Raw genomic sequence first — 25,839 nt, 5'->3', positions numbered from 1 at the left:
GTTTGTATGAACGCTTAACAAGAAACAGGAAACTGTGAAGGGCTTTGACTCTTAACTCTGCTTGTATTGGCTCACTGTGTGGATTATGCACACAGCCACACTGGCACAAACTCACACACACTTAAATAAACAGAGTATGCAAGTCTTCTACTTGCATGCACAACTGATTTGCCCGCTGCACCGTCTTCAGTCTTTGAGAGGAACCCAGTCGGGCGCACGGCGAGGCTTCTGCGTGTTTGCTTTGTACGGTCGGTCATGGTTCTGACTCCGCTCGGCCCTTGATCCCCAAGGAACCTGTTTCTGACACGGACCTGGGGAATGGCGGGTGTCTGCGTGCAGACAAGGAGCCTAGGTGTGAAGAAGAGGCTTGGAGGATACGACATAATCGGGATGCTAGAAGGGAGGATCTTTACCTCAGCAGATACACATCACTAGCTCCATCCGTCTGCAGTGGGGTTGCATTTTGACATCACAGGTTCATGACATCCATCTTCCACACAACCTCATGGAGTCAGTGGTTTAAGGTCCCCGGTTACTTTTCAGACATGAAGGTGACTTTACTATACAAATAAAGTTTTTCTGATTATCGTGTTCAGATGACATCGGCTTCATGGAAAGGAGTGCACGTCTGAAAGGAGTGTCAGTGTGCCTGTGTGTGTGTTTTATGGTTTGTCCCTTCCAGCGTCCCCCACCACCAGCCTCCTCCAGAGGGAACAGTTCCCACCTCTGTGAGCACCTGCAGGCCTGCTCTGTCCTCTCTCCTTCCTGCAGGCTTCAGTGCACCTGGGAATGCAAACTGCCAGTGTAGGTGTTTTATAGGAAGTGGGTGTATGCTCAGGCTTTCTCTCGCTCTGTGCTGCCAGGTCACCCTCAAACATTACAAAACATAACAGCGACCACACACTGCAGGGTCCAAGGCACACAATACCACTGAGTCAGAATCACTTTTTGAATTTGAGAAACGACTCTTTGTTTTGGCTCTTAATAAGAACTACTGGAAGGAAAAATTCCCCATATCCAGACGGTCTTTTGGCTTTAGGAAACACTAGGCTGAGCACTAGAGGAGGCTTTTAAACCTGCTGCTGTGTTTCATGGTGTTACAACAACTTAACTCTTACCCCGCCCTACCCTCTACTACACGGGTGTCCAACTGCAGGCCTCGAGGGCCGGTGTCCTGCAGGTTTTGGACGTGTCCTTGATCCAACACAGCTGATTTAAATGGCTAAACGACCTCCTCAACGTGTCCTGAAGTTCTCCAGAGGCCTGGTAATGAACCAATCATTTGATTCAGGTGTGTTGACCCAGGGTGAGATCTAAAACCTGCAGGACACCGGCCCTCGAGGCCTGCAGTTCGACACCCCTGCTCTACTAGGACTAACCCACGAAGCCCTTTTGTGAACCGAGTGCTTTCCGTCCAGTTATTTTGTTCTGCTTATAGAACAAAATAACTGGTTGTGGATCAGAGGTTAAATGAGGAGGGTCTCCACTGGAAGAGCCTGGAAGCCATTGTAACGGTCGTCTACCTGCATCTTTATTGACATGTGCTGAGCTGTCAAAGCTCACGATGAAGCCTGCAGGGGAGGTCGTCTGTATCCTTTGGCAACATTAGTGCTTTCAAAATAACATAAGGTGACACGAGGTATGTGCTCATTTCTGTCATGCACGTGAGTGTGCACGCAAGCCTGAGGAGCTGAGGTCTCGGCTCTCGTCGTAACAGGATGAAGTGTCTGTCATGCTAGCGTAAAGGCATGCCTTTTGAGCCTGAAGCTCCTCCCCCGTCCATCAGCGTGATGAGATGTTGTCTCCTGAACACAGCGGGCCAGTCAGGGCGCAGGGACGTGGATGTGACAGGCCCTCGAGCAGCGAGTGACCCTCACACACATCTGTGAACAGGACCCATCCCAAGGGTGTGGAGGGACGGGAGGTTAATGGAAGAGTGTAAGGGGAGCGGGGGTTCACCTGGATGGAATTACCTTTGGTGAGGGGGAGTTTCAAACGCTTTTGTTAACTGCAGTGAGAAAGAAGAGCGCTCTTCCCTCTCGCTAACATGCCGTGCTTATTGTGTTCAGTGCTTTGAGGCCATTCAGAAAAAAACAGACTTAATAGGTTGAATTTTGTCTCATAATGGATCCTGGCATCATAATCATCTTTAGTAGAACCAGAGATATTGGGGTCAGTCAGGCTGTGTGCACGCTGGGGGCGGCGGCTTAATAAGGAGCCGGCACTCAAAACAGCTCAGAGACGGTCTGTGGCCTGTGTGTGGCTGCCCACCGCATCTGAAACACAACACCAGCACACACGCACACACACACACACTCACACACACAGTCCTGCAGTCTTTACATGGTGTCAGCCTGCCTGCAGAGAGTTGTTAGGAATGAGGCCACAGGTGCTGTGTGGGACTAATGGCCTGAGCTCCTCTATCACACATCAGGCACATACGACACACAATTACACAAAGAAAAGTTTAATCACATCAATAGTAACCGCTATGCTGAAAACAGCGACACAGTTTTTGTGTTTATACGCTGCTGTCTCCAATCCTTGGTTGGACCTGAGCTGCGGTCGAGTGTGTAAGTTGATTGCCAATGTCAATCAGAAATGTGTGAGCGCAGAGTTCCCTTCATGCGCTGGAAAGCGGAGCTATCACTGCTTGATCAGCTGTTTCGGGCAGTGTCAGCTGCTTCTATTTTGTCTTTTGCCCTCGTTGGTATCCCCTGGTACCTCCTCTCTCACTCTCAGCACTTTGACAGCTGTTGTTGTCTTGTTGTTGGTCCCACTGGCACCTTATAGGAGTTAGGAGACATAAAGGGAAGGAGGGAGTAGAGAGAGCCGCTCTCCTCCCTTTAAGTAGCACAGTTTCATCTTCTCCGCTATTGATTCCCAAAGCCAATAACGGCACTGCATTGGTGCTCAGCAGCCCTCTGCTGCTATGATGAGAATAGAACTACGACCTGATGATGTATGCGTGCGTGCGTGTGCGTGCGTGTGCGTGCGTGTGTGTGTGTGTGTCTTCATCTCGGGCTGTTTTTATAGGCCATGTCTCAGAGGAGGGCAGCTGCTGGGTGATGATTGGCACCCTGTTCCCGATCTCCTTCCCTTACACTTCCTGTCTTCCTGTGGCTGAACCAATAGCGCTGCTGAGTGACTGCAAATCCAATCAGGATTTCAGGGGGTCTAAACAACCTCTTTTCATGTAAATGTCTAATGGCCCCTTTGTGTCAAGCACGGCTCACACTGCGCACTCAGAGAGAGTGTGGTGAGAAAGCTGCACACACCTTTTTAAAAGAATAATCCGAGGACTGATTGGGCCTTTATGGCAACGAGATTCCGGCTGATATCCTTTCTTTCCTGCTTCTCTGAAAATGAAGACAAGCACTGATCGATTGCTGCACCTTCACATCCAAGCGACATAAACAGATCAATTAAGACACACATGCACACTCCCCACACCGCAGCCTCTGCAGGTCAGAGCTGGGGCTGCTGCATGCTCCTTTCATCTGCTTTCATTTATTTAATGCAGACTATGTGTAATTTATTATATTTGATATTCCATTAATCCCAAACCAACAGCGACATGCTTGAAACAAACGTAAACACTTGTCATTAAATTAGCTGCTCTCGCATTTGCTGCAGGAAAGACAAACTGCAGCGTTGAGCTGCTGGATGTCAGCTCGGTGCCAACAGCTTGTTTCCCTTAATGCTGCAGCCTGGGTACAAGTCTGCAGCATCACAGCAAGCACATCTGGATACTTTTTTTCTATCCTAAAAAATTTCAAGAAGCACCTTCCTTTATTCTCACCATATGTGTTTGCTTCTGATATACGCAGTAATGTCTAAAAGATGATGTTCCACTGCACTCGGGCCAGCCAGCCGGGCCGGTATTTGTAGCTGTGTGATTCTTACCAGCTGCAGCTCGCACACTGAGCAGGTAGAAGAAAGACTTGATGCAGCAGCAGTGAAAACCTACCAGCTCTTAGCTGCAGTTAAAAGGCTGAAAGAGTTTTTGGTTGGTGTTACAGCACAGCTGCACTTGATGGCAGCTTCTGTGGGTACAGTATGAGCTGCTCAGATTGACAGGAACATTTCCCAGGCTTCATGTGGTATTTATCAGAGAGCTCTGGTAATCTGAGCCGAGGGATTTCTTGGAGAATTAGCGGTGATCAGAAATGTAAGGCATGCAGAAATGTTGGGGCTCCACATGAAGGAGGATCCAGCAGGCAGCAAAATGATGTTTGCGAGTGTCTGAGTTTCAGTCACACACGTTGGTGTCCTACTAAGTGATGTGTCACACCCTCCACAGGCAGGTCCATTAATCATTAGGGGAAGAACAACAAAGCTGCCACTCCTGCACACCTGATAGAAACACAGCACTGTGACGCCACAGTGTAATAAACACCAACGTGACTGAAGCTTAGTTTACACCACATTCCTATCTGTTCAATAAATACATGCTCATAAGTTTTGGTCAGCATGATTCACCAGCAAAGCTATGATGTCATTTTAATGTCAGTGTTACTGTAATTGTTACATTTTTACTATTTTCCAAATGTAACAACACTGAAAGTCTTTCTTCCTGGACACGATGAATGTTCTTTCCTCAGAAATGCCCCGTCACACATAACTGACCTTCAGCTACGTGCCTGTACGTCACTGTGTGATTGTACAAAACCTTTCTAAGCACAGTTTGAAATCAGGTGCTTTTATTGTGAAAGATTGACGGTGTTAAGAACAAGTTAAAGCAGAATGTGGTTTCGCTGCAGATGTAGTTGGTCGTGTTGTCAGATATTCAGTCGCCTCAAGGAGCTTTATACTGTAAGGTAGACCCAACAATAACACATACAGACAAAAACCCAACAATCATATGAGCCCCTGTGAGCAGAGGAAAAACTCCTTTTAACAGGAAGAAACCTCCGGCTCATCCAGGCTCATCTTAGGGTGAAAGCTGTGCGTCCGACTGCATCTGGTGCCAGTTACAGAGCAGTGGGCGTCCAGTATTGTGGACAGACTCGTTTATTTAGCTTCTGTCTGTGGCGTGTCTGTGAATGTGTCAGTGATTGTAGAGGAAAACCTCTACAGGAACTAGATTCCCATTTATGAGAAAGGTTAGATGTGTTTGGAGTGCCTGACATTTTCTGTGTGTGATGACATCTGTGGTATGCAGGGTTGGGTTACCTGTTTCCACATCAATACCAGTGCCTTCAACACAGTGTTTGAACTGGTAGGTCTCAGGGTAAGGATCATCGTGGCGTTATTTAAATCATTTTTTTGTCATCAGTAAGGTGAGTCATGGCGTGGTGATGCACAGCGAGGGCATCCTGTAAGTATTAATAGAAGGACTGTTGTCCTGTATTAGCTCCAGGGTGACATTTCTGACATTCCTCAGGATTAAAAGAAATGATGATTTAATCCAACGTGATAATAGAGATAGTATGGTCTCATGCAAGAGCAAGAAGCTATTTTTAACAGCAGACGTTACTCGTGCATCGTTTGCTCTTCATACAAATACCTCCGGTTGCAGCAAGTGTTGTAATAATGAAAAGGGCAGAGGCACAAAGGTGGAGGAGAGTCAACAGAAACTGAAGAGGGGAGATGTATTTATGGAAGCTGCACTGAGCGCTGACACCTACACACACACCTCTCCACAGTGAACAGGTCACAGTGACACATGGCAGTTTTAAATGTGGCTGAATGACAACACCTAGCCTGAAGACATGTACAGACCTGCAGGTGTGCTTCTCCGGTTCCTCTAATTCCGTCTCTGGCAGCTGACAGACATTCAGATTCCTGAAACTGGTGTGCCTCAATTAGTTAGAGCGTTGTTACTGTCAGCTTCCACGGCTGCAGGGCTGACGCCTGGGAAACAGCTCATAAGCCCTAAAAGAGGAGATACGTTTTAGAGTTATTGATCTGGCAGCGCGGTGGTTAGCACTGTCGCCTCGCAGCAAGACGGGTTCAATCCCACCATCAGGCCGGGTCTTTCTGTGTGGAGTGTTCTCCCCGTGTTTGTGTGGGTTCTCTCCGGGCACTCCGGCTTCCTCCCACAGTCATGACATGCAGTTAGTGGGGATAGGTTAAGTGGAAATTGCCCGTGAGTGTGAATCTATGTGTTAGTCCTGCGACAGGCTGGCGACCTGTTCGGGGTGTACGCCGCCTCTCGCCCTAAGACAGCTGGGATAGGCTCCAGCGCCCCGCGACCCTGAAAAGGATACGTGGACGAGACTGGAGGATACGATCTGGACTTTAGGGAGTTGCCAACAAAACAATGTAACAACTTTTAGTAATGTGACGTCTTATTGGTTTCTTTTTGTTCGGGTAAAGAGCCCAAATGTGACACCTTTCCCTGTGAAGCTTCTACTTGAGGTGCATTTTTAAAGAGTTTCACATTGAGGCACAGCAGACCAAAGAAACTCCGGGCCCTTTGATATCTGTATTTAAAAAAAGATTTTTATTTCCAAGCAAGAGCAATTCAATCCATGACAAATCCCATTTACTTGAAAAGTCAAATCTCGGCGCTAAAGGCTTACAGGGCGAGCTTGAAACGAGGAACGCTGTCTGCGTACATCTGCGTTAAACCCCCCAGTTTTTATCTTTTTGTCCCCTTCAGCTCCTTTAACTCCACTTTTTCCAGTGAAAGCTGCTGTCAATCACCCTCAGAATTAAAAAAAGCTAATCATCTCTTTGCAGTGGGAGACGCACCTTCAGTGGGTTTTTGTGGAAAAGGATCAAACAGGCTGCTGAGCATTTTGTGTCCCGCAGCCGGATGCGCAGCCTCACAGGTGCTCTCTTCAGGGGAATCTAGTGTTTCACAGGGCAGCGTTTCAGCTCAGTGAATATCAATCACAGACACACACTCCACATATGTGTGTCTGCGTCTCCCCCGATGCAGTATTCACAGTGGCATTGAATCGTAGGGAGTGAGTCATCCCTGGAGGTATTGTTCTGTTGGCCAATCAAAGCGATGGATGGATGTCCGGTGTTTAGAGTCTCCCTCTGTGCGGCATGCGAAGCAGGAAAATGTGTGTTGCAGGAGGTCGTGGTGCAACTTGCTCAATTGTTTTCAGTTTCTGTTACTTTCAGCTTGACAGTAAATTTCCATTCCTGTCCTCTGAAACCCAGAAAACTCAAGACGGCTTCACACGAGTACGTTTCTACAAAGACTGGCTCCCAATCACCAGGAAACTTACTCTATAATATCCTGATGATGATGTAAGCAGAGCTTTTCCAGTTTACAGTGAAACAGTTTTAAATATGATGACATGAATGAGTCTTTGTGACGATGTTAGACTGAAACACAGACTCGAGTGTGGCTGCTATTGTGTCTACTTTTAGACTTCTCACTCAGCCATTGTCTTCTCAGAGTGAAAGACGATGGTAACTTCCTCGCTTGAGAGACTGTGAGAAATACGCAACGGCGTGTTATTTGAAGAACATCAGAGGAGGATTGGCACTCCTGTGTGATGCACGGGCCAAACTGAAGTCAGGGCTCGGTTTGCTTGGTTTGTGTTGTTTTGTTGCTCGTCTGCAGAAACTTTCCTCTCATTAGAGAAAATGTATCCGGTTACATCTTTTGTTTTTTATATAAAAAGTGAATGATAATGGAAAATAATAATTAATATATGGACTTTAGAGAGGTTTTAAACAGTTCTCAGCACGGTCCCTGCAGACCAGGCCGCACTGCTTCACACTGCTTGGTGAGGCTGCTATGAATCCTCACCATCACACACATTTATTCACAGCCCTCGCTGTTAATTCACTGTGTTGTAGTTTTCTAAACTCAGGTCGCCAGCCTGGCGTTTACAATGACTCGCAGCCGAAGAAGAAATACAGTGTTTATTAGGATAATAGTGGGGAAATGTTCCGTAAGCCTAATGGCAGAGGCACAGCTGATCCTATAGGACTTGTTTACGTTGTTTTGCAGTGTTCGGTTCAGATAGACAGATAGATGTAATGTCTTCACTGTCAATGATCACAGTTACGCCCCAGCAGACATCACTGTAATTATCACCATCAATATGTCCAACAAGTGCAGTAAACAGTGCTGCGAGTGCTGCCGGGTTGTACTGCTTATACTCGACATGTCTCTGTAGTCAGAGCTGCCCGTTGCCCTGTGAGCGCGGTCCGCTGCGGTGGAAGCATCTATGGTGTGTCGGTGTCTTAGGCTTTCCTGCTGTGAGTTTGTCTTGTGTTTGGAGGTGGTTATGGAGATCGCACAAACATGTGGAGCTGCGATGTTACACTACTTTAAATCAAAGCGCGTTCAGCTCAGGAATGCTCGGCTTGTCAGGAGTGGGCAGCGAAGTTTATATACTTCATATTCAAGAGTTTACTTTATGTCAATCAGGCTTTTCCTGTTATCATGCCCGACGGGGCCATTTAAGGTGCTTGACCACAAAATGAGATATAAGATATGAATAATTGCATTTTTCCTATTAAGGTTACATCTCTGCGTGTTTGCCTGAAGAGCTGCAGAGTTCTGGGAGGGACGTTGTTGTCTGTGGAGACTTATTGTTAGTGTTGGTTTGTCCGTCCTACAAGCTCTTGAAATAGACTGAAAGCATTTGTTTTCTTGTCACTTCTTACTAATATAGCCAAACACATCTGAGATTTAGTGCTTCAAACACGTATAGATAACAATAATGTCATTGTGATATCACAGTAAATGTCTGAGCATTTAACCGCGCTCTGTCACAGTTTGCTGTTCCAAGTGTGCGAGGTGTCATATTTAGGCCTGTTTGGGAGCGACGCCTGTCAGCACGACTGTCGTACTCTTTTATAGACAATCTTTGTAGTGATAAGGAATTTCCTGCAGCACCAAAGGTTGCACATGATATCAGTGTGAACCTGGTCTTAGGGGTCAGCATGTGTTCTTATGCCAGCCTGTAACTAATGTGTAACACTGACAAGAAAAGACTGTCGTGATCCTTATCAGGAGACATCTGTCATTGTAAACAAAGCTACATTATTAATATGTGAGTCTCTTTGAAGATCTGATGGATAAATAAGGTCAAAGAGAACAAGAACAAGATCTCCAGATCTGAATCTTCAGCAGGGCTATCAGTGCTGACTCTGACTTCACTGAATTTAATAAGAGAACATGCAGAAAGCGGCTGAGTGTACCTTTGTTTTTCTTACAATAAACAACCTGACAACATCCCCTACGCCTCGTGTCAAGAAACAAAGTAATCCATTTGTAGCTGAAGTGTAACCGTTATTTATCATCTTATTATTTTCTTTCAGAGTTCAAAGGGGTTCAGGAGAAAACGCGTTCCTGGCAGGCACGGCGTACTCGCTCGGTTGGGCGCAGCCCTTCACGTCTCAAAACTAAAAACAGTATTTCACATATTTGTTCTGTTTTTGCCAAGTTTGGCACCGAGGCTGTTTTTTCTCCACAGCATCTTCTTCATTTTAACACCAAAGCTGACGTCACATCAAAGACTTTTGCACCAGCACAAAGGATTTATGTGTCTTACTCTAAAAGCAAAAAGGCTGCGAGCAAACTGTTATTACCCGACTTAATTCACATGTGCTGGTACTGCTAAAAGGTGAAAATGAGCCGAGGAAAATAGCACAACTTATCAGCAAATTACATATAATAAGATCTGCGGAGAGAGAGAGTGCCTGTGCGGTCCGGTTGATGACCTGAACTAAGTCAGCTGAAGATGTGAGGGTGTGTTTGTAGCAGCAAGAGTAATGATCTCTGTCCCCACGAGGAGCAGCTGCTGCTGGTTGATTATGGACCTACTCCCAACTTATCTCCAGCATGCACAGCAGAACCAGTAGCTGTGTGTGTGTGTGTGTGTGTGCTGTGGCTGCAGGGTGAGCTGGCAGAGCTCTTTTAGAGACCTGGACCTGCAGGGAGGAGTCATCAGAGTCATTCAGCATGACACAACAGGCCTGTGGTCGGTGATGGAGGCGACAGAGAGGGAAAGAAACCCGGGCGAGAAGAGGGAGAGTAGCGACGCTGAGAGGTGGAGATGTGAGGCACTCGTTAGGAACACGCCCAGCTCCAGTAAAAACGTCGTTAATATTAGTGGAAATTAAATTAGAATTAGACTTTAGATCATTTCCCTGTCTCAGGTTAGATTGTTCTTCCCCAAAAATAACAGCAGAGTCGCACCGGATCTCCGACGAATGTTCACATGTAGATTTTCTATAAAGTGATGACGCACTTTTCATTTACATAACACGCGTGTTAAGCTGTAACGCACCCGCACGAATAACACTGCTCTTACTTTTAATCCCAAAAATTCATATTTCACATATGAACTTCATATATTCATATATGTTTTGTGTGGTGAACCTATCAGGATGCAGCTTTGCTACCTGCCCAGTTATAGCATGTACATACCTGCAGCATCATTATGTAAAACCACAGCTTTTGCCTCAAAATAGGGTTTTTATCCTTTTGCTTTTTTTCTCCCGTTTATCAGACTACGATATCACATGTCCAAAACTACAGTTATGCTTTAATCTGATTACTGTCCCTCATCCCGCTGGCTGGCCTCAGCAGCTGTGGGACAGCGATGCCTGTATCTTATATAACACCCCCCTCCTTGCTTTCCTCTCTCAGCTCCTCTGAACGTTTATGCTGATGATGTGTCAAAACACTCCCGCCTGCCTCCCCATCTCCTCCCGCTGCTGTCAAGAGTAACATCGCTGCCCTTTCTCCTTCGCAAAGACACCAAACTCAGTTTGAAAGCTTTAAAAATTCAGCTGTGTTTGGGTTCGCCCGCCTCATAAATATTGACGAAGAGCCTGCAAGGGCTGAGCGGTCGTGCAGTCAGCAGTGGGGTAATTAGGGAAGCACATTTTGGAGCACAAAGTTTCCTTGTAAGAAATTAAGATGGAGGAATTATTTATGGCTGCACAACCACCGAGCTTCTCAAGGGTCAGATATTGCTGTGAATTGTCCTACATCTGGTTAGTTCCCACTGTCATTCTTTCTTTTCTCCACAGCCTTTTTAATCGGTCTGAGCTCGTAACATTTGCCACATGTCATCCTGATTTTCTCTCCTTCAGGGCTACGTTATTTGACTGCATCACAAACTGCGCTTCTCTGACCTGCTACGTTAGCTTAATGCAAGTTATCTCTGACATTTACCCACGTGTTATCATATCTATGTGATATTCTCGTGAGGTGACGTGTAACAGGGGCGTGTCTCTGGCTGACTTCTATCAGACACTTGATCTGGACGGGTCTCGACTTAATCAGAGCTGAAGCAGTGTGATATAAAGCAGCAGTCCGCTCATGCAGTAAATGTGTATCGAAGTCAGTGATCGTCATTTTCTGTTTCTCTTCTCTTTCCGCAGTTTTCATCTGTAGCTTCATGGTGGCAGCTCCCATCTTTGGTTACCTGGGCGACCGCTTCAACAGAAAGGTCATCCTGAGCTGTGGCATTCTCTTCTGGTCCATTGTTACCCTGTTGAGCTCCTTCATCAGTAAAGAGGTACGGCTCTGAGAAACCACACAGCGCTCGCACCACTGCAGCTCCACTGTCAGTGTGTTGGTTCCCCTCATAGACAAGGTTATTATTCTGTAATGATCTGGATATGCTCGAAGTTAAGGCAAGCAAAATGTAATGACATGCTTATTAAGTCAGATACCCGCTCTGCCTTTGTAGACATGCTCTGCCTGCGCCCTCTCTCTGGCTAGCAGCCAGCTAATGAAGGCCTCGCACTTGTCTCGGTTACAATGGTTTGGAAGATAAAACTCATTTCGCTGATCTTTTACAAGCAGATTTAGACTGTGTGTCTCTAAAAACCTCTGTGTGCGAGGAGATGCCGGGTGCTTTAAACGGCCACATCATTCATCCGTGGAGGCCATAAAATGGGGGAAGGGGCGTCCCGCTGAGAGTCGACATCATATTAGAGTAAAAGGCTCGGCTCACGGACGTCTGCGTGGGGGCGTCGACGGGCTCGTGGTGCCTTCTTGACACGACGGTTGTAATGAAAATCTGACAAAGTGACTGAAATATGTGCCTTCAAAGCTGTGTTAGTCAAATTTATGGAGCATGCAGAGCATCGTCACGCTGCAGTGTCTCCAGCAAGTAAAGCGCCGAGCAGAGCGACAGCTCGGCTCATGTCCTCTGTCCTCTGTCCTCGACTCGACTGCTGCGCCTAAGCAGCAAATACATCGAGGCCACTTATAGATAAGTTGAAGTTAAGGAGCTCTGACGAATCCCACAAAGGCCGCTGATGGCTCACGTCCTTTGTCTCCAACTGTGACTCCACCCTTAAGACATGTTCCTGAGCGTGCCGATCAAATGAGACATGATGGCTGTTATATAATAGCTGTGGCACTGTCACCAGGAGAGATGAAAGACACGACACGCAATGAAATGCTAACGAGCGCTTACAACAGACTCCTGTCGTGATGCATTTGAGGCGCTCTGGGGCGTTTGGAAGGACTCGCAGGAGATGCAGGATGCAGATCTTACATAAGAGAAATTCACCACAAAGTGAAACTTCATACTTTTTCCTCATGACCACAAGATTATGTCATAAAGTGATCACTTGTGCTTCTTTATTTTAACATGTTGAAGCATATTACTCGCTGCTCCTTACTATACGCCAGAAAAACAGCACATTGTGCTGCAGCTTGTCTGCCTCTGGTAGTTTTTATATGTTATATTTCCAGGACTGTCCCTGTTTATACCTTAGTTTAGTAGAAAGCATCGCTCAGCTCACTCAGCGTCACCTCGTATGTGTCGAGAGTGTGAGACGAGGACATTGAGATCTTTTGTTGGATGAACTCCACAGGTTGATGATCCTTTTTTTGTTTATACTTTTATGACGGTATCATCTTTATAATGGTGTTGTTGCGTGACTGCCCTTCAGTGAATAGCCAGTCTGCATGACTCAGACACAAGCAGGTAAAAGTCCACTTGGAGTTTACTCCAAACAGGAAAACTTTCAAATCAAGCAGAAAGAGAAAAGAAAGGTGGCGGCAAGTTCCAGGTTAGCAGGGGTTAAAAAACAAGAACATCTATGAATAACTGGAAAACTCTGGCAACAGCACAAAGACAATCAGGCAAGGAATGGTCTTTGTTCCCACAGTACATGTCATGAGGGCACTCACAAAGGGAGTGAAGTGCAGATGAGCAGAGGGAGAAATCATGTGATGCGACTGGCGGGAAAGCAGGAAAGGTGGGAGTGGCTTAGTCAGAAATGACAGAAGAGTTAGAAGCAAGGACGCACACAGAATACAGCACTAATGAATAAAATTCAATTCAATTCAATTTTATCTATATAGCGCCAAATCACAACAAAAGTCGCCTTCATAGATACAGAGAAAAACCCAACAATCATATGAGCCCCTATGAGCAGCACTTTGGCGACAGTGGGAAGGAAAAACTCCCTTTTAACAGGAAGAAACCTCCGGCAGAACCAGGCTCAGGGAGGGGCGGGGCCATCTGCTGTGATTGGTTGGGGTGAGAGAAGGAAGACAGGATAAAGACATGCTGTGGAAGAGAGACAGAGGTTAATAACAAGTATGATTCAATGCAGAGAGGTCTGTTAACACATAAAACACACTGTACACCGTCTGTCAGCAGGCACGGCACTGTTAATGATAACTAATGACTAAATGCACCTGTAGGCCACCTGATCCAGCTCTAACTATAAGCTTTACCAAAAAGGAAAGTTTTTAATCTTAAAAGCAGAGCAGGTGTCTGTCTCCCAGTCCAAACTGGTAGTCCTGGTTCCACAGACCTCCCATTCTACCTTTTAATATAACCAAAGAAGCAAGTAGACGTGGACGTAAATGATAAAAGTTTCCTTCAAAGTACCTCTTTGGACTTGATAAAGTGTCAGGACCAGTGACAAGTGCCTGAACTGGTGTCCTGTAGATAAATATCAGACTATCTGTGCTTTAATAAAGTAACAACACACAGTTTCTCAAACGTACTAGTTGAAAACAGTTGATTGTGAGCTCATCGTATGTCAGTGAACATGGGAAACTAACCCCGCCATGTCTGCATGCTGATATTTGTCTTTAACTCATTCAAAAGTCGGGGAAAGGTTTCGATCATCTCAAACTTCTCTTTCGTGTCTTTGTAGTCTTCAGACGTTTTCCAAACCACATTTTTGTGGTGCTTCTTTGGCAGCGTTGCTTTTTTGTCATTGCTAGTAGAGTTTCTGTTCCAGTGACCACAAACACAGGAAGAGTGCCTGTCATCATCCCACCAAACGGCCATTAAAGGAAAAAAATAGTCTGTCTGTAAATCATTTCAAACAATGTGACAAACATAACTATATACACAGCAGTAAACACTTGCATGGGCTCATAGTCTCAAGCAATATAATAATGCAAAACTATGTGCTGAAAAAACAGTAAACACATCTTTGGCGTCTTCACTGGTATAAACAGCTCCTAATTACATCTTTATGAAGGACACTGCTTATCGGGCTGTAACAGCCCAGAGCCGCGTTACGAGTGGAAATAAAAAGATCTTAAAAAGGCTTTGCATATAAGAGCAGCTGACTGGATTGGAAGTCTTTACTGTAAATGTCTCGTTGTGGCCAGATCACAGGTCAGATTACTGACCCGTGTTTGTCATTTGTCTCCTGTGTGGGGATCCCGATTTCTTTGCAGCTTTACAAGCAAGCCGGTCGTCCAGATGTAGTGAGTAGTGGTTGCCGTGGAAACAGTTAGCGATCAGCTGCCTGCACAGGTGCTTCAATGAGAAAGATGCTCCTATTAAGGCCTTTTAAGTTTGTCTCTTCATCCCTTCATACCGCGCAGATTAAACACATAAAATCTTACTGCTGTTATATTTCCATTAACTGATAATATAATACATAACATTCAAAGTCAATAACTAATCTGTGCTGAGCACCAGTACAGCAGCATGATGGGCATAGATGCAGACTATGCTAACATATGCAGAAAGAATTATAAAAGACTTTTATTCTGAAAATCCATGTTTTTTGGTGCTCATACAAGAGCTCATGAAGCCACTGAATATTTTGCGACAATGATAATATACTTAACTGATGGACTACACCTATAAAGACCAACTACATGGTATTTAATTGTATTTTATATTTACCTGGTGTAAAGTAGGAACTCAATAATGGTTAAACAGAATTACCATGTTTGATGCTCTGATGTCTCGGAGGATGACCCACTGATCCTCCACTGTATGTTCACAAGCTCAGTGATGCTGAATCAGCACGGATGTAAATACTAAGTGATTAAATGTTGTGATTGTAACACAAGGATACGCAGATTAGCTTCTTCCTCCTCTCCACAGTACTTCTGGCTGTTTGTGCTCTCCAGAGGACTCGTGGGCATCGGAGAATCCAGCTACTCCTCCATCTCTCCCACCATCATAGGAGACCTCTTTACTAGTAACACCCGCACCATGATGCTCTCTGTCTTCTACCTGGCCATCCCCCTGGGAAGGTAAGATGCAGACAGGGCCTGGGTTGTTGATGCTGATGAGCTATTTTGGGAGCTGAATGTTCATGAAACGACACCTCAGTGATGACCATGAACGTTTTCATCCTTTCATCACACCTAGCCCGTCCTTCAGATGTTAAATCCAAAGGAACTACAGAGCTGTCATATAGATAATTGAACTTTTCCTCACATTGGGAAGGCCACTCATATGTTTGTTTGTTTTTAAATTGAACCTTTGCAGAAAAATACTTTCAGTTGGCTCTGTGAAGCTTAAAGCAGGGTTGGAGCTGTGACATGGAGATTTGTGAGTAGGAGGTATTATTAAGCTCGAGTCTCTAGGCTCTGCAATTCATTTAAGCAGATAAAGAAGCTCAGGGAGAAAACAAACAGAGCCAAGAAATAAAAGACCAATGTACCTGCGATGCTCACTTTAGAGACGTCCCATTCGCCCGAGCTGTCGCAGGCTGTGCTGTTTTCCATCGTTTGCGTGCTGGAAGCGCTGCGTAGTCTGCAACGCTCTAAACATGAGCGTTATTTGACATTTCTGTCATTATATCCGGTTTTATAATAGCAGGCTGGAGACAGACGAGCAAAGGGAAGCCTAATCTGCCCTTTGAGTGCTTGTGTTATGACTCGCCAGAGTTGTTTGGGTCACAGTAAACTGCCCAGCAACACTGACAATGGGAGGTGAAAGAGGGAGCCTCGGCGTGGCGCGTCAAACATCCTATCCACTCTCCCGCTTGTTTGTCTTTACTGACGCTGCGGTGACCATTTTCAGGAAATGACCCCAGGAATTAGACTGGATTTATAGGAAACGGCTTCCCCTGCCCTTCATCCTTTGTTTGTTTGTTTTTTCAAACCTTTTTGAAACCAGCCCCACAGATATGTTTCTGGGTCTCGCTGCCGTTTGAGTCGGTCTGTTTTTCATGCTCAGGTTTTATTGTTGTGTCGAACTTTCCAAACGCTCTCTGATAAGATTAGCTGTTAGTCACTCACTGGAAATATCATATGCTGTCTGAGCATGTTTATGCTGCTCTGTTATTTTTGGAAGACTAGCCGACGACGGCAGACTGTTTCCACCTTCACTGTGCGTGTGTATAAAACCAGCTAAACATGTTTTGTCTCTTTTAGCAGCAAGTGCTGATAACAAAGTTGTTGCGCTCAATTGATCATCTCACTAGTGTTGCAATTTATTATTCTGATGGGAAACAGCATGTGGGGAGAGACTCTGCACATGCAGATAACTCAGAAATCACAAAGGCTGACTGGCTTTCTTCACTTTTCCAGTCAAGAGTTTAAACAAACTGTGAGTAGAAGCCGCGCAAAGTGTTGGACGCCAGGCTCGGGGCCAATGTGTCACTGCTATCTGGGGCAGAGTGTCTGTCTGTGGAAGCCATGAGCTCCATCAATCTTAGCTGTGATCGTGTTTAGTGTCAGGCAAGACTTAAAGGCCTTTACACACCAGACGCGTTTATATTGTGTGTTAACATGTTTTCAGATTTAACGCCGTCATTTTTCAGATTGTTTCGATTTGGAGGATTTTTTGCATGCTCTGACCAATCAGACCGCTGCATTTGGAAACAAGTGCGATCATAGCGTTTGAATATGCAGCGATATGAAAGTGTAAAGGTAATCAGATTCCTCTGCGCCCTCACACGTGACTCCATCTCTGCCAGTAAGAGCTCAAACTGCCCCGCTGACGTCGGTACCAAAGTGATGGTGGATCAAGGAGAACCTTTTCTTCTTTACAAACATCACTATCACTTGATGTCGAGTCCACTTTTGTTGTGTCTATAGGTTAAATGACAAATTTGCATCTGAGAGATTCAGAATGTTGTGTACAAAGTTTACAGTTAGCCACCGTTTAGTTAGTTCGCCCATTTTAACTCCATTTTTCCAGGTAACGTTCCCGTAATGCAGCGTCAGTGTTGGGAAGGTTACTTTTAAAATGTATTCCATTACAGAATACAGAATACATGCCCCAAAATGTATTCTGTAACGTATTCCGTTACGTTACTCAATGACAGTAACATATTCTGAATACTTTGGATTACTTAATATATTATCATGCTTTTTACAACAACGTGAATGTACTATTGCTGTGTGATTTATTACTATTACTGAAGGTCCGCGACTCCGAACTGTAGTAAAGGGACCTCTGACTAATACGGCGGGGTCCCTGTTGGCTCGTAGCCGAAAAATAGCTTTACTTTGTTGTGTGGGTCAACTTTTCTTGCGAGAGACAGAGAGAGGCGTTGAAAGACTGCTCCAACGGAACTTATTGTTTTCGGAGGAAAACACGAACACGGTGTACAGTCGAGTCTTAATAGCTTACTTACAACTGGGCTCGTCAGGCACTCTTCTTGGCTGCAGTGGTTATTATTATATTTACATGCTTCCAGCTCCCGTTTTTCCTCGGTGACAACTCGTACCTTTCCACTCCCCTTTTTCTCCCTCCTCGCTCACAGACACATAACGTGTATGCCAGTCCATTCTCCCTGCAACACGGACTACACTGCCCATGATGCTACATTCTTTAGAGCTATGCTTGTAGCATTCTGCCTGTTAGCTTAGCACAACAACAACAACAACAACGAAAAGGCGCTCTCTCACCCAGGAAACACTAAGTCGCAGAGAGAGAGAGAGCGTCGCCCTGTAACCATGGCAACCGTAACGCTGCCTCCTGGAACAACAGAACGTAGCTGTCAAACAAAACCCAAACAGTCCTGACCCGCGACAATATGAAACAGGAAAGTACCGCAGTGTAATCCATTTATTTCAACAAAGTAACTGTATTCTGAATACCACCTTTTTAAACGGTAACTGTAACGGAATACAGTTACTCGTATTTTGTATTTTAAATACGTAACGGCGGTACATGTATTCCGTTACTCCCCAACACTGTGCAGCGTCATAAACGTGTGACAAACAAACAAAACTTAATTTAGAGACGTGTCTCAGTGATGATCGTCAGCGACGTTTTCCATCCAAGCCACTTTACAGTCTTCAGTTTTAGTGGCAGAGATCAGTGTAGGTCAAAAGTGCTCAAAGCCTCTGAAAGTTAACGATTCATGTTATTGTCACACTCGTCGGGTTTTCTGTTGACATTTGATGAGTATGATCATGCTGGATAAACTGGTCCTGGCATCAGGGGTGTAAAGCAGCATCTTTTCTGACAGTTTCATCATTACTGGCAGTTAAGTCATCGCCTACAAGCTCAGCAGCTTTGTATTTACTAATCCCCAGGTGCTCAGTTATCAATCTGAATCCTTTTTGTCCTTGAAACGCTGATGCCACGCCGATCTCACCCGATCTGATCCAGCGACAGTTCCCTCAAACGTTTCACTGCAGCATTCATTCGTTAAGCACAAAACACCATTTTTTTAGCAAAAGCAGTGAAATTACTGTGAGAGTAAAGCCCGCGGCCAGAAGACAACACTGGCTCTGTGTCCTCACATTAGTTACTTTACACCTGCATTTAGTGGCTGCTCGCACAAATCACCCACGCAGAGACCAAACAGATTCCGGTGCTTTGATCAGTAACACGTCATTAGTTCCCAAACACTCAGCAGCTATAATCAGACTACAAACAGGATGTGTAGTAGTGTGGGCTTCAGCTTAAGTGATGGAAATGACAGACTCAGCTGACGCATGTCACTGAGTCACAACTGACTGACCACTTAACTAATTACACATAATTCCAGTGATTGTTTGTCGAAGCAGCCACTGATCAGGGGAAGAAGAGCGATCCGAACAGGTACCATCGGCGGGGGATTTGAGCATTTCAGCAACTGCTTGTGTGTATATATATGTGTATGTGTGTGTGTGTGTGTACATATATATATATATATATATATATATATATTAGGGGTGCAACGATACACAAAATTCACGGTTCGGTTCGGTTCGATACTTTGGTGTCACGGTTCGATATTTTTTCGATACAAAAAAATGTTCATGCATTTTTAATTTGTCATTTATTAAAATTATAAATATATATTTTAACTCAAAAGTACAGTTTTTAAATTTAACCCTAACCCTTGTGCGTGTTTTTTATTTTGACAGCGAATGCGCACCTGCGGACCACTTACAGTGGGGCAAAAAAGTATTTAGTCAGCCACCGATTGTGCAAGTTCCCCAACTTAAAATGATGACAGAGGTCAGTAATTTGCACCAGAGGTACACTTCAACTGTGAGAGACAGAATGTGAAAGAAAAATCCACGCTCACTCACATAAGCTCAGCGATTCTCTGCGCGATCAACCTCTCACATGTTTAAGCTTGCTGCGGGAGATTTCACTTGTCATGTTTGCATAGTAAGCTAAAGATTAATAAGACGATGTCAGAGGAATTGGTGCACAAATTATCATCACTCACCAATCAGTGCTGTCGCTCTCTATACACAGTTCGCACGATTGCAAAGTGAAAGCAAAAAAACAAGCGCAAATTCAAACGCGATTTCAATATGTCACATATTGACAGTGGCTCACCGATGCCAATGACATAATTACCCAGATACATTTCTGAAAGAATGCAAAAGCATTGACATATATTTTTTCTTCCTACAATAGCCCGACGGGCAGGGCAGAGATAGATTTTGGTAGCCCGACTGAAAAAATCGCTAGCTCCGGGATGTCGGGCTAGCGATATTGCAAGCCCTGTATCTGATTGAGGAATCACTCATCTTTGGAAAAGAGAGTTTATTACAGAGAAATGGCTCTTTCCAAAATAAAAGCTATACTATCCGCTTCTTCTGGGCTATATTCTCAGCAGCATAAGGAGAATCATGTGCTAACAGCTGTCTAAATGACTTGGCTAAAGTTAGTAGCATGCTTGCTTTTTTTTGTCTGCTTCCACTTGTCTTTGCACTAGGATGATGTCGGCGTAAATGTGCAGTCATATTCGTTGTGTTCCCACTAGTGCTTTCAGGTTAATCTCGTTGAAATGACCTTAACGCCACAACACGGCAAATCTCCGTTAACGAGCTACCGCCGATCGCTCCGTGCATGGGGCTAGACGGCAAACACGTTAACGAGCTAACTGCGCTAACACACTAGTTCACACCAATGTAATTGAGCATTGCATGGCACATCCAACATACTGTTTTACTTTAGTCCATGACTCGCTTACCTTCAGGGTCATACGTCACATGAAAACCAAAATAATTCCAAACGCCAGATCTGAATGTTACAAGTAGAGCTTAACTTCTGTCTTGCTAGCTTGCCCTGCGCTCTTCCTTCTGACTATGCTGTCTGTGTTGAGCGCTCAGTGGATCTGCGCTCGACAGTGCAGCCTAGGCGGAGTAGTCGAACGCAGATTCACTGAGCGCTCAACACAGACAGCATCGTCAGAAGGAAAATTGATAAAATAAATTACAAATGTTGTATTGTTCGATACATATGCGTACCGAACCGAAAGCACTGTATCGAACGGTTCAATATCGATACGAATATCGTTGCACCCCTAATATATATATATATATATATATATATATATATATATATATATATTTTTTTTTTTTTTTTTTTTCACACAAAGTCTGAAAGAGGAAAAACAACAACAGGTCTGTGGGCACAAATGCACTGATGAGGGCAGAGACCGTGGCAGAATGGCCACAAGCTGAGAGAAGAGCAACATTACCTCAGATGAATAAAGCAGCTCAGGACCTGTTCTGTTTAGTAACACAGCAATAGGCTCGATTTACTCAGAAAGACTAGAAAAACCCGGCCTGTGTATTGAAGTGTTGCAGATTCAGTGTCTCACCTACATACAGCAGGATCATTTTAAGAACGATTGCTCGATGAGATCGTTGTACTCAAACAACCTTTGCAGACGTGCACATCACATCATGAGTGTGCTGCAGGGAAAATGACGCCATTATGCTGTTATGTGAAGATGGACCCAAATGTTTCTGTGATTCGGTAAACTTGAGCAGAGCAGGCTGACATTAAAATGCTGTATATGTTGTGTTTTGATGCATAACCTGTTTGTCCCTCTGCAGCGGGCTGGGCTACATCCTGGGCTCCAGCGCCAAGGAGGCTGCAGGAGACTGGCACTGGGCACTGAGGGTAAGAGCGTCAGCATCATGTGGGGTGGTGGGAGGGGGCACTGGCTCAGACGTTTGGGGAACAGAGGCTCAAATCCTCCTTAGCTCAGCCTTCAGCTTCCTGCAGAAGCCTTTCTAAAAACATCTTCTTCCATTACGCGTTCACACCAAAAAAACATTTGCTGCGTAGGTTCTGATCGGCTTCAGCAGCAGCAGCAGGAACGTGGATTTCTAATAAACACGCTGCAGTCGCTGTAAACATTTAACTAACATTTTGCTCATGGAGGCCATTTCTGCTGAACGAGGATAAATGGCAGCTCTGGGAGGTCTTTGTCACTACAGGAGATTAAGGAAATACAACATTTGGTTTGACCATTGTGTCACTGTTGCATGTCTCGGGTGCATCCGCAGGTACGAGCTGTGTTGTGTCAAACAAATGTCTCCTGACGTCACACCGTAAAGCAAAGCGACAGAGATGATGTCAGAGCCCGATTCAGCAGCTGATGCAAAGATGCTGTTTATAGAGAGCAAGAATCACCCGCAGGAAATGAGCTGCAACAGGCGCCGCAGGCATTAAACGTCTTTGTAGGGCAGCGATGGAGCAATGAGCCGGGCATGGCGCTACAGCTGTGACTAAGTACTGTTGGGCAAATACCCTAAAGGTGCTCTGACGAATTAACCTGGATCTCGTTTGATAAAAGGCTCATTTCTGCTCCCGAGAGAAATCTATCTGCAGAAACCTGCTGATGGGATATTGAAAAAACTCATTAATAGACTGTTTTGTGCTGCAGCAGGAGAAAGGTGCTCTATTAGGAGCATAAATCACTGTTGCCAAAGCTGAGACCAAATGTTTGGAGGTGAACCTCAATGAAGCCGCCTGGCCTCAAAGGAGGGGACCAGCGAGAACCCCAGCAGGGCTCCTCGCGAACCGCTAACTTCAGGCCCATCCTTGGAACGAAGTATGACCTCACCCTTCTTATGAAGTGACTGGAACACATGAAACTTTCTCGCCATGGAAGAGATTCCTGGACGCGGACAGCTCGCTTGGCAGGAAGTTCATTTCTTCCTCGCCGTGGTGGAGCTTTAAAATAAAAACAAAGAGCAGGCTGGCTTGTTCCAAAGCAGCCACAATGACATTCCAATAAAACAATCTCAAAGCCAATTAATCACCGGTGTGGCATGCAGGGAAAACAAATAACAAGACATAAAACGGGTTCTTTGCAGCGGTATCCTGCTTGAAGGAAAAAACACTGCAGCGCTTCCGTTTGTTTTTGCCCAGCGTGTTCCAGCTAGCTTCCTGAAAATATGGATGGGATGAAGGAACAAAGGAGGTCCAAAGAAGGAGTAGCAGGAGAGGGCAGTAGCTCATTTATTTGATAGCCCACCACCCATACAGGAAGCGTCTAATGGGCCCTGTGGGAGTCGAGGTTAAAGGTCACAGCCCCCTTGAGTTTTAGAATAATTCTGAAGGAACATAAGTGCCAAAAAACCTGATATTTGTTTCCCCTTCAGTGAGACCAGCTCCACCTTCCATTAGGCCGCCTCGCTCTGAGAGCACGTTATAAGATTTCGATGTAGACGGCGGCGCACGGCGGCGTAATCCTCACACTTCTGAGAGCGCAGCCACATTATTAACTGCATTATGAGCCACGGCAGACACAGAATTATTCCCCCAGTGAAAAACTCCAAAGGACGCACACAGACGCACACAGACACACACATCCTCACACAGACACACACAGACGCACACAGACGCACACAGACGCACACAGACGCACAGACACACACAGACGCACACAGACGCACACATCCTCACACAGACGCACACATCCTCACACAGACACACACAGACGCACACATCCTCACACAGACGCACACGTTTCACAGCAGCGCAGTACTTATGCATATAAATGGGCTTTTATGAGCATCAAAATATAACGGGATGAATTTCCCCTGACATATGAAATTGGTTTTGCTTTTGTGAGCAATTTGTATTACTCAAACGAACCCCCTCGAACGCAGCCCATCCTGCCTTTTGTCTTCGTCTCCGCCACAAAGTCGCACACAGGTACAAACACGCTGCCACGCAGCCCATAAAAGATGATGGTGACTATAGCAGCAGATGGGCACTTTATGAGGTTTTCACCTCGGTGAAACTTCACAAAGCAAAAACAAAAAAAGCTTTTTTAGGCTCTTGTGTGCTTGTACCCACAGCCAGGCCCACACCCACACACACATGCACACACACACATGCACACACACACATGCACACCCACACATGCACACACACACAGAGTGAGTGTCAGGCGTAACGCAGACGCCGTCCATTCAGACTGGAAACAGCGTTCTTTGTCTCCTGTTTTAACTCTTCTATTGCTGTATGTTAGCATGATGTGTCCTCAAAGGTGTCTCTGAACTCTGATGTTGATTGATTCTCGTCCCTTTAGGTTTCCCCAGTTTTAGGCGTCACTGCAAGCGTTCTCATCCTGCTCCTTGTCCCTGACCCAAAGAGAGGGAGCGCCGATCAGCTGGGAGGTCGCATCAGGAGCCGCACCTCCTGGCTGTGTGACATGAAAGCGCTCGCCAAGAAGTAAGGCTCACTTTCAGACAGCAGATTTTGGGAAATCGTTTATGAGTTCAGTGTTCAGGGGGATTCATGGATAGATTTAGAGTTTTGCATATAAGTCGAGCTGCAAGGTCCCAACAGTCCTAAATGATCTCATCCTAGATCGTCCGCCCCTCCGATCATCCTCCGTCTAAAGCTGTTGTCTCAGTTTCCCTACATGTCCACCCTGTCTTTGCTTTCCTCTGGTTTGCTCACACCCAGAGCTGATATTAAATAAAGGTGTTTAAAAGAAAATAAGCAAAATTGTCTGTTTTTAGCTTTCTAAGTGTGAGAACATGCTTCTTTACATTCAACTACATCCTTCATCAGTACGTTTAAATTGTTGGATGGACAAACAAAAGCATTACACACGTCTTCATTATGTAACCATGGCTGAAATGGAAATGCCAACAGGAGCATTCACTGTCCTCCTGCCCTTCTGCTGAACAGCACATGGAGATATCATCTGAATTTCAGGAGCGGACCACTCCTCCGCCACGCCCCCTCCGGCCTCAGGCTATAAAAGCCCCCCCTTCACCAATACCTGCTGTTCTCATTTTCATGCCCCCCCCGTTTTCTCTCTCTCCTCTCCTCTCCTCTCTTCCTTTCCTTCATTCACTTCTCGTTAGTACATAGGATCTGTCCGGCCCGGGAGCCGTCGCCAGTCCCCTTCGAGGCCTTCCCCAAACCGCAGCACCAGTTCGTACTCCCTCATCCCTCATCGTTACAAAGGATGTGGTCCCAGCCGGTGAAACACTGTAGCTTTGTTGTGTTGGACCCGTGGGCTGGGTTTCTTTATAGAGATGTTGGACATTTTTAGCCGTGTGGATTTATTCTTCACTTCGGTGGCTTTGAGCTGCAGCACCTGCTGTTTCAGCTGCTTTAACTCTGTGCAACCATCAGATTGCAGTTCTGGTCAGATAAGAAAGAGTCAGCGAGATGTTTGACATGATGTGATTATCCTCACGATCTTTCTGTGTCTTTGTTGCCAGTCGGAGCTACGTGTTCTCCTCCTTGGCTTCGGCAGCGGTCTCCTTTGCCACGGGTGCGTTTGGTATATGGATTCCTGGCTACCTGTTTAGAGCCCGGGTGGTGCAGAAGACGGCAGAGGCTTGCACAAAAGAGATTTGCAGTAGCACGGACAGGTGAGAGGCTCATGACTCGACGGAGGGGGTGGATTTCTGTTTCCTTGTGAAAGCTTGTAAAGGGCAGGACTCCAGCACCGTTTAAGGATCAGAGATAGAAAGTAAAACTATTTGAGTTTCCTCCAAAGGATGCATGAGGAGGAGCGTGTGACACACCCACTGTGACACCCCACTGTGAGCAGCTGATTGTAGCTTTTTGTACCTATTGTCATTTTTTATAGTGCGCCATTCTTCTGCGACCTTGATCGCAGTGTTTCACGCTTTAAAACCTGCTCGTCTAAATCTGCGTTATTTCCCACAGCATGGTGTTCGGGGCCATCACATGTGTGACGGGGCTGTTAGGCGTGGTCATCGGGGCTCTCACCACACGCCTGTGTCGCCAGAAGACAGAACGAGCCGACCCTCTGGTGTGCGCCGTCAGCATGCTGGGCTCGGCCATCTTCATCTGCCTCATCTTCGTGGTGGCCAAGAAGAGCATCATTGGAGCTTACGTAAGGCTCGTTCCCTGGAGCTGTTGCACAGACGGCGTTGTGCCTGCAGTGGATCAAGTTTAAGTAAAGAGCTGTGCCAGGTTTGAGGATGTTGGAAAAACATTCTTCATTTTCAAGGATGAGGCGATATTAGCGTGTCAGTTATGA

General features: G+C 45.6%; 1 protein-coding gene across 7 annotated transcripts in view; it reads left to right on the top strand.

The window, feature by feature from the left end:
- The window catches only part of spns2 (spinster homolog 2 (Drosophila)), a 71,674-nt gene that overhangs the window by 31,527 nt on the left and 14,308 nt on the right, over positions 1-25,839 (top strand). For all 7 annotated transcript variants that reach the window (XM_040010951.1, XM_040010915.1, XM_040010899.1 and 4 more), the window contains 6 exons: positions 11,314-11,450; positions 15,258-15,409; positions 21,407-21,473; positions 23,899-24,041; positions 25,049-25,201; positions 25,503-25,692. In XM_040010951.1, the coding sequence (XP_039866885.1) occupies positions 11,331-11,450; positions 15,258-15,409; positions 21,407-21,473; positions 23,899-24,041; positions 25,049-25,201; positions 25,503-25,692 (825 nt within the window). In that variant the 5' untranslated portion in view covers positions 11,314-11,330. The remainder of the gene's footprint in view (positions 1-11,313; positions 11,451-15,257; positions 15,410-21,406; positions 21,474-23,898; positions 24,042-25,048; positions 25,202-25,502; positions 25,693-25,839) is intronic.

The sequence above is a fragment of the Simochromis diagramma genome, unplaced genomic scaffold, assembly GCF_900408965.1.
Source record: "Simochromis diagramma unplaced genomic scaffold, fSimDia1.1 OVJJ01000123.1, whole genome shotgun sequence".
NCBI lineage: Eukaryota > Metazoa > Chordata > Actinopteri > Cichliformes > Cichlidae > Simochromis > Simochromis diagramma.
This window is presented reverse-complemented; position numbering and strand designations above follow the sequence as displayed.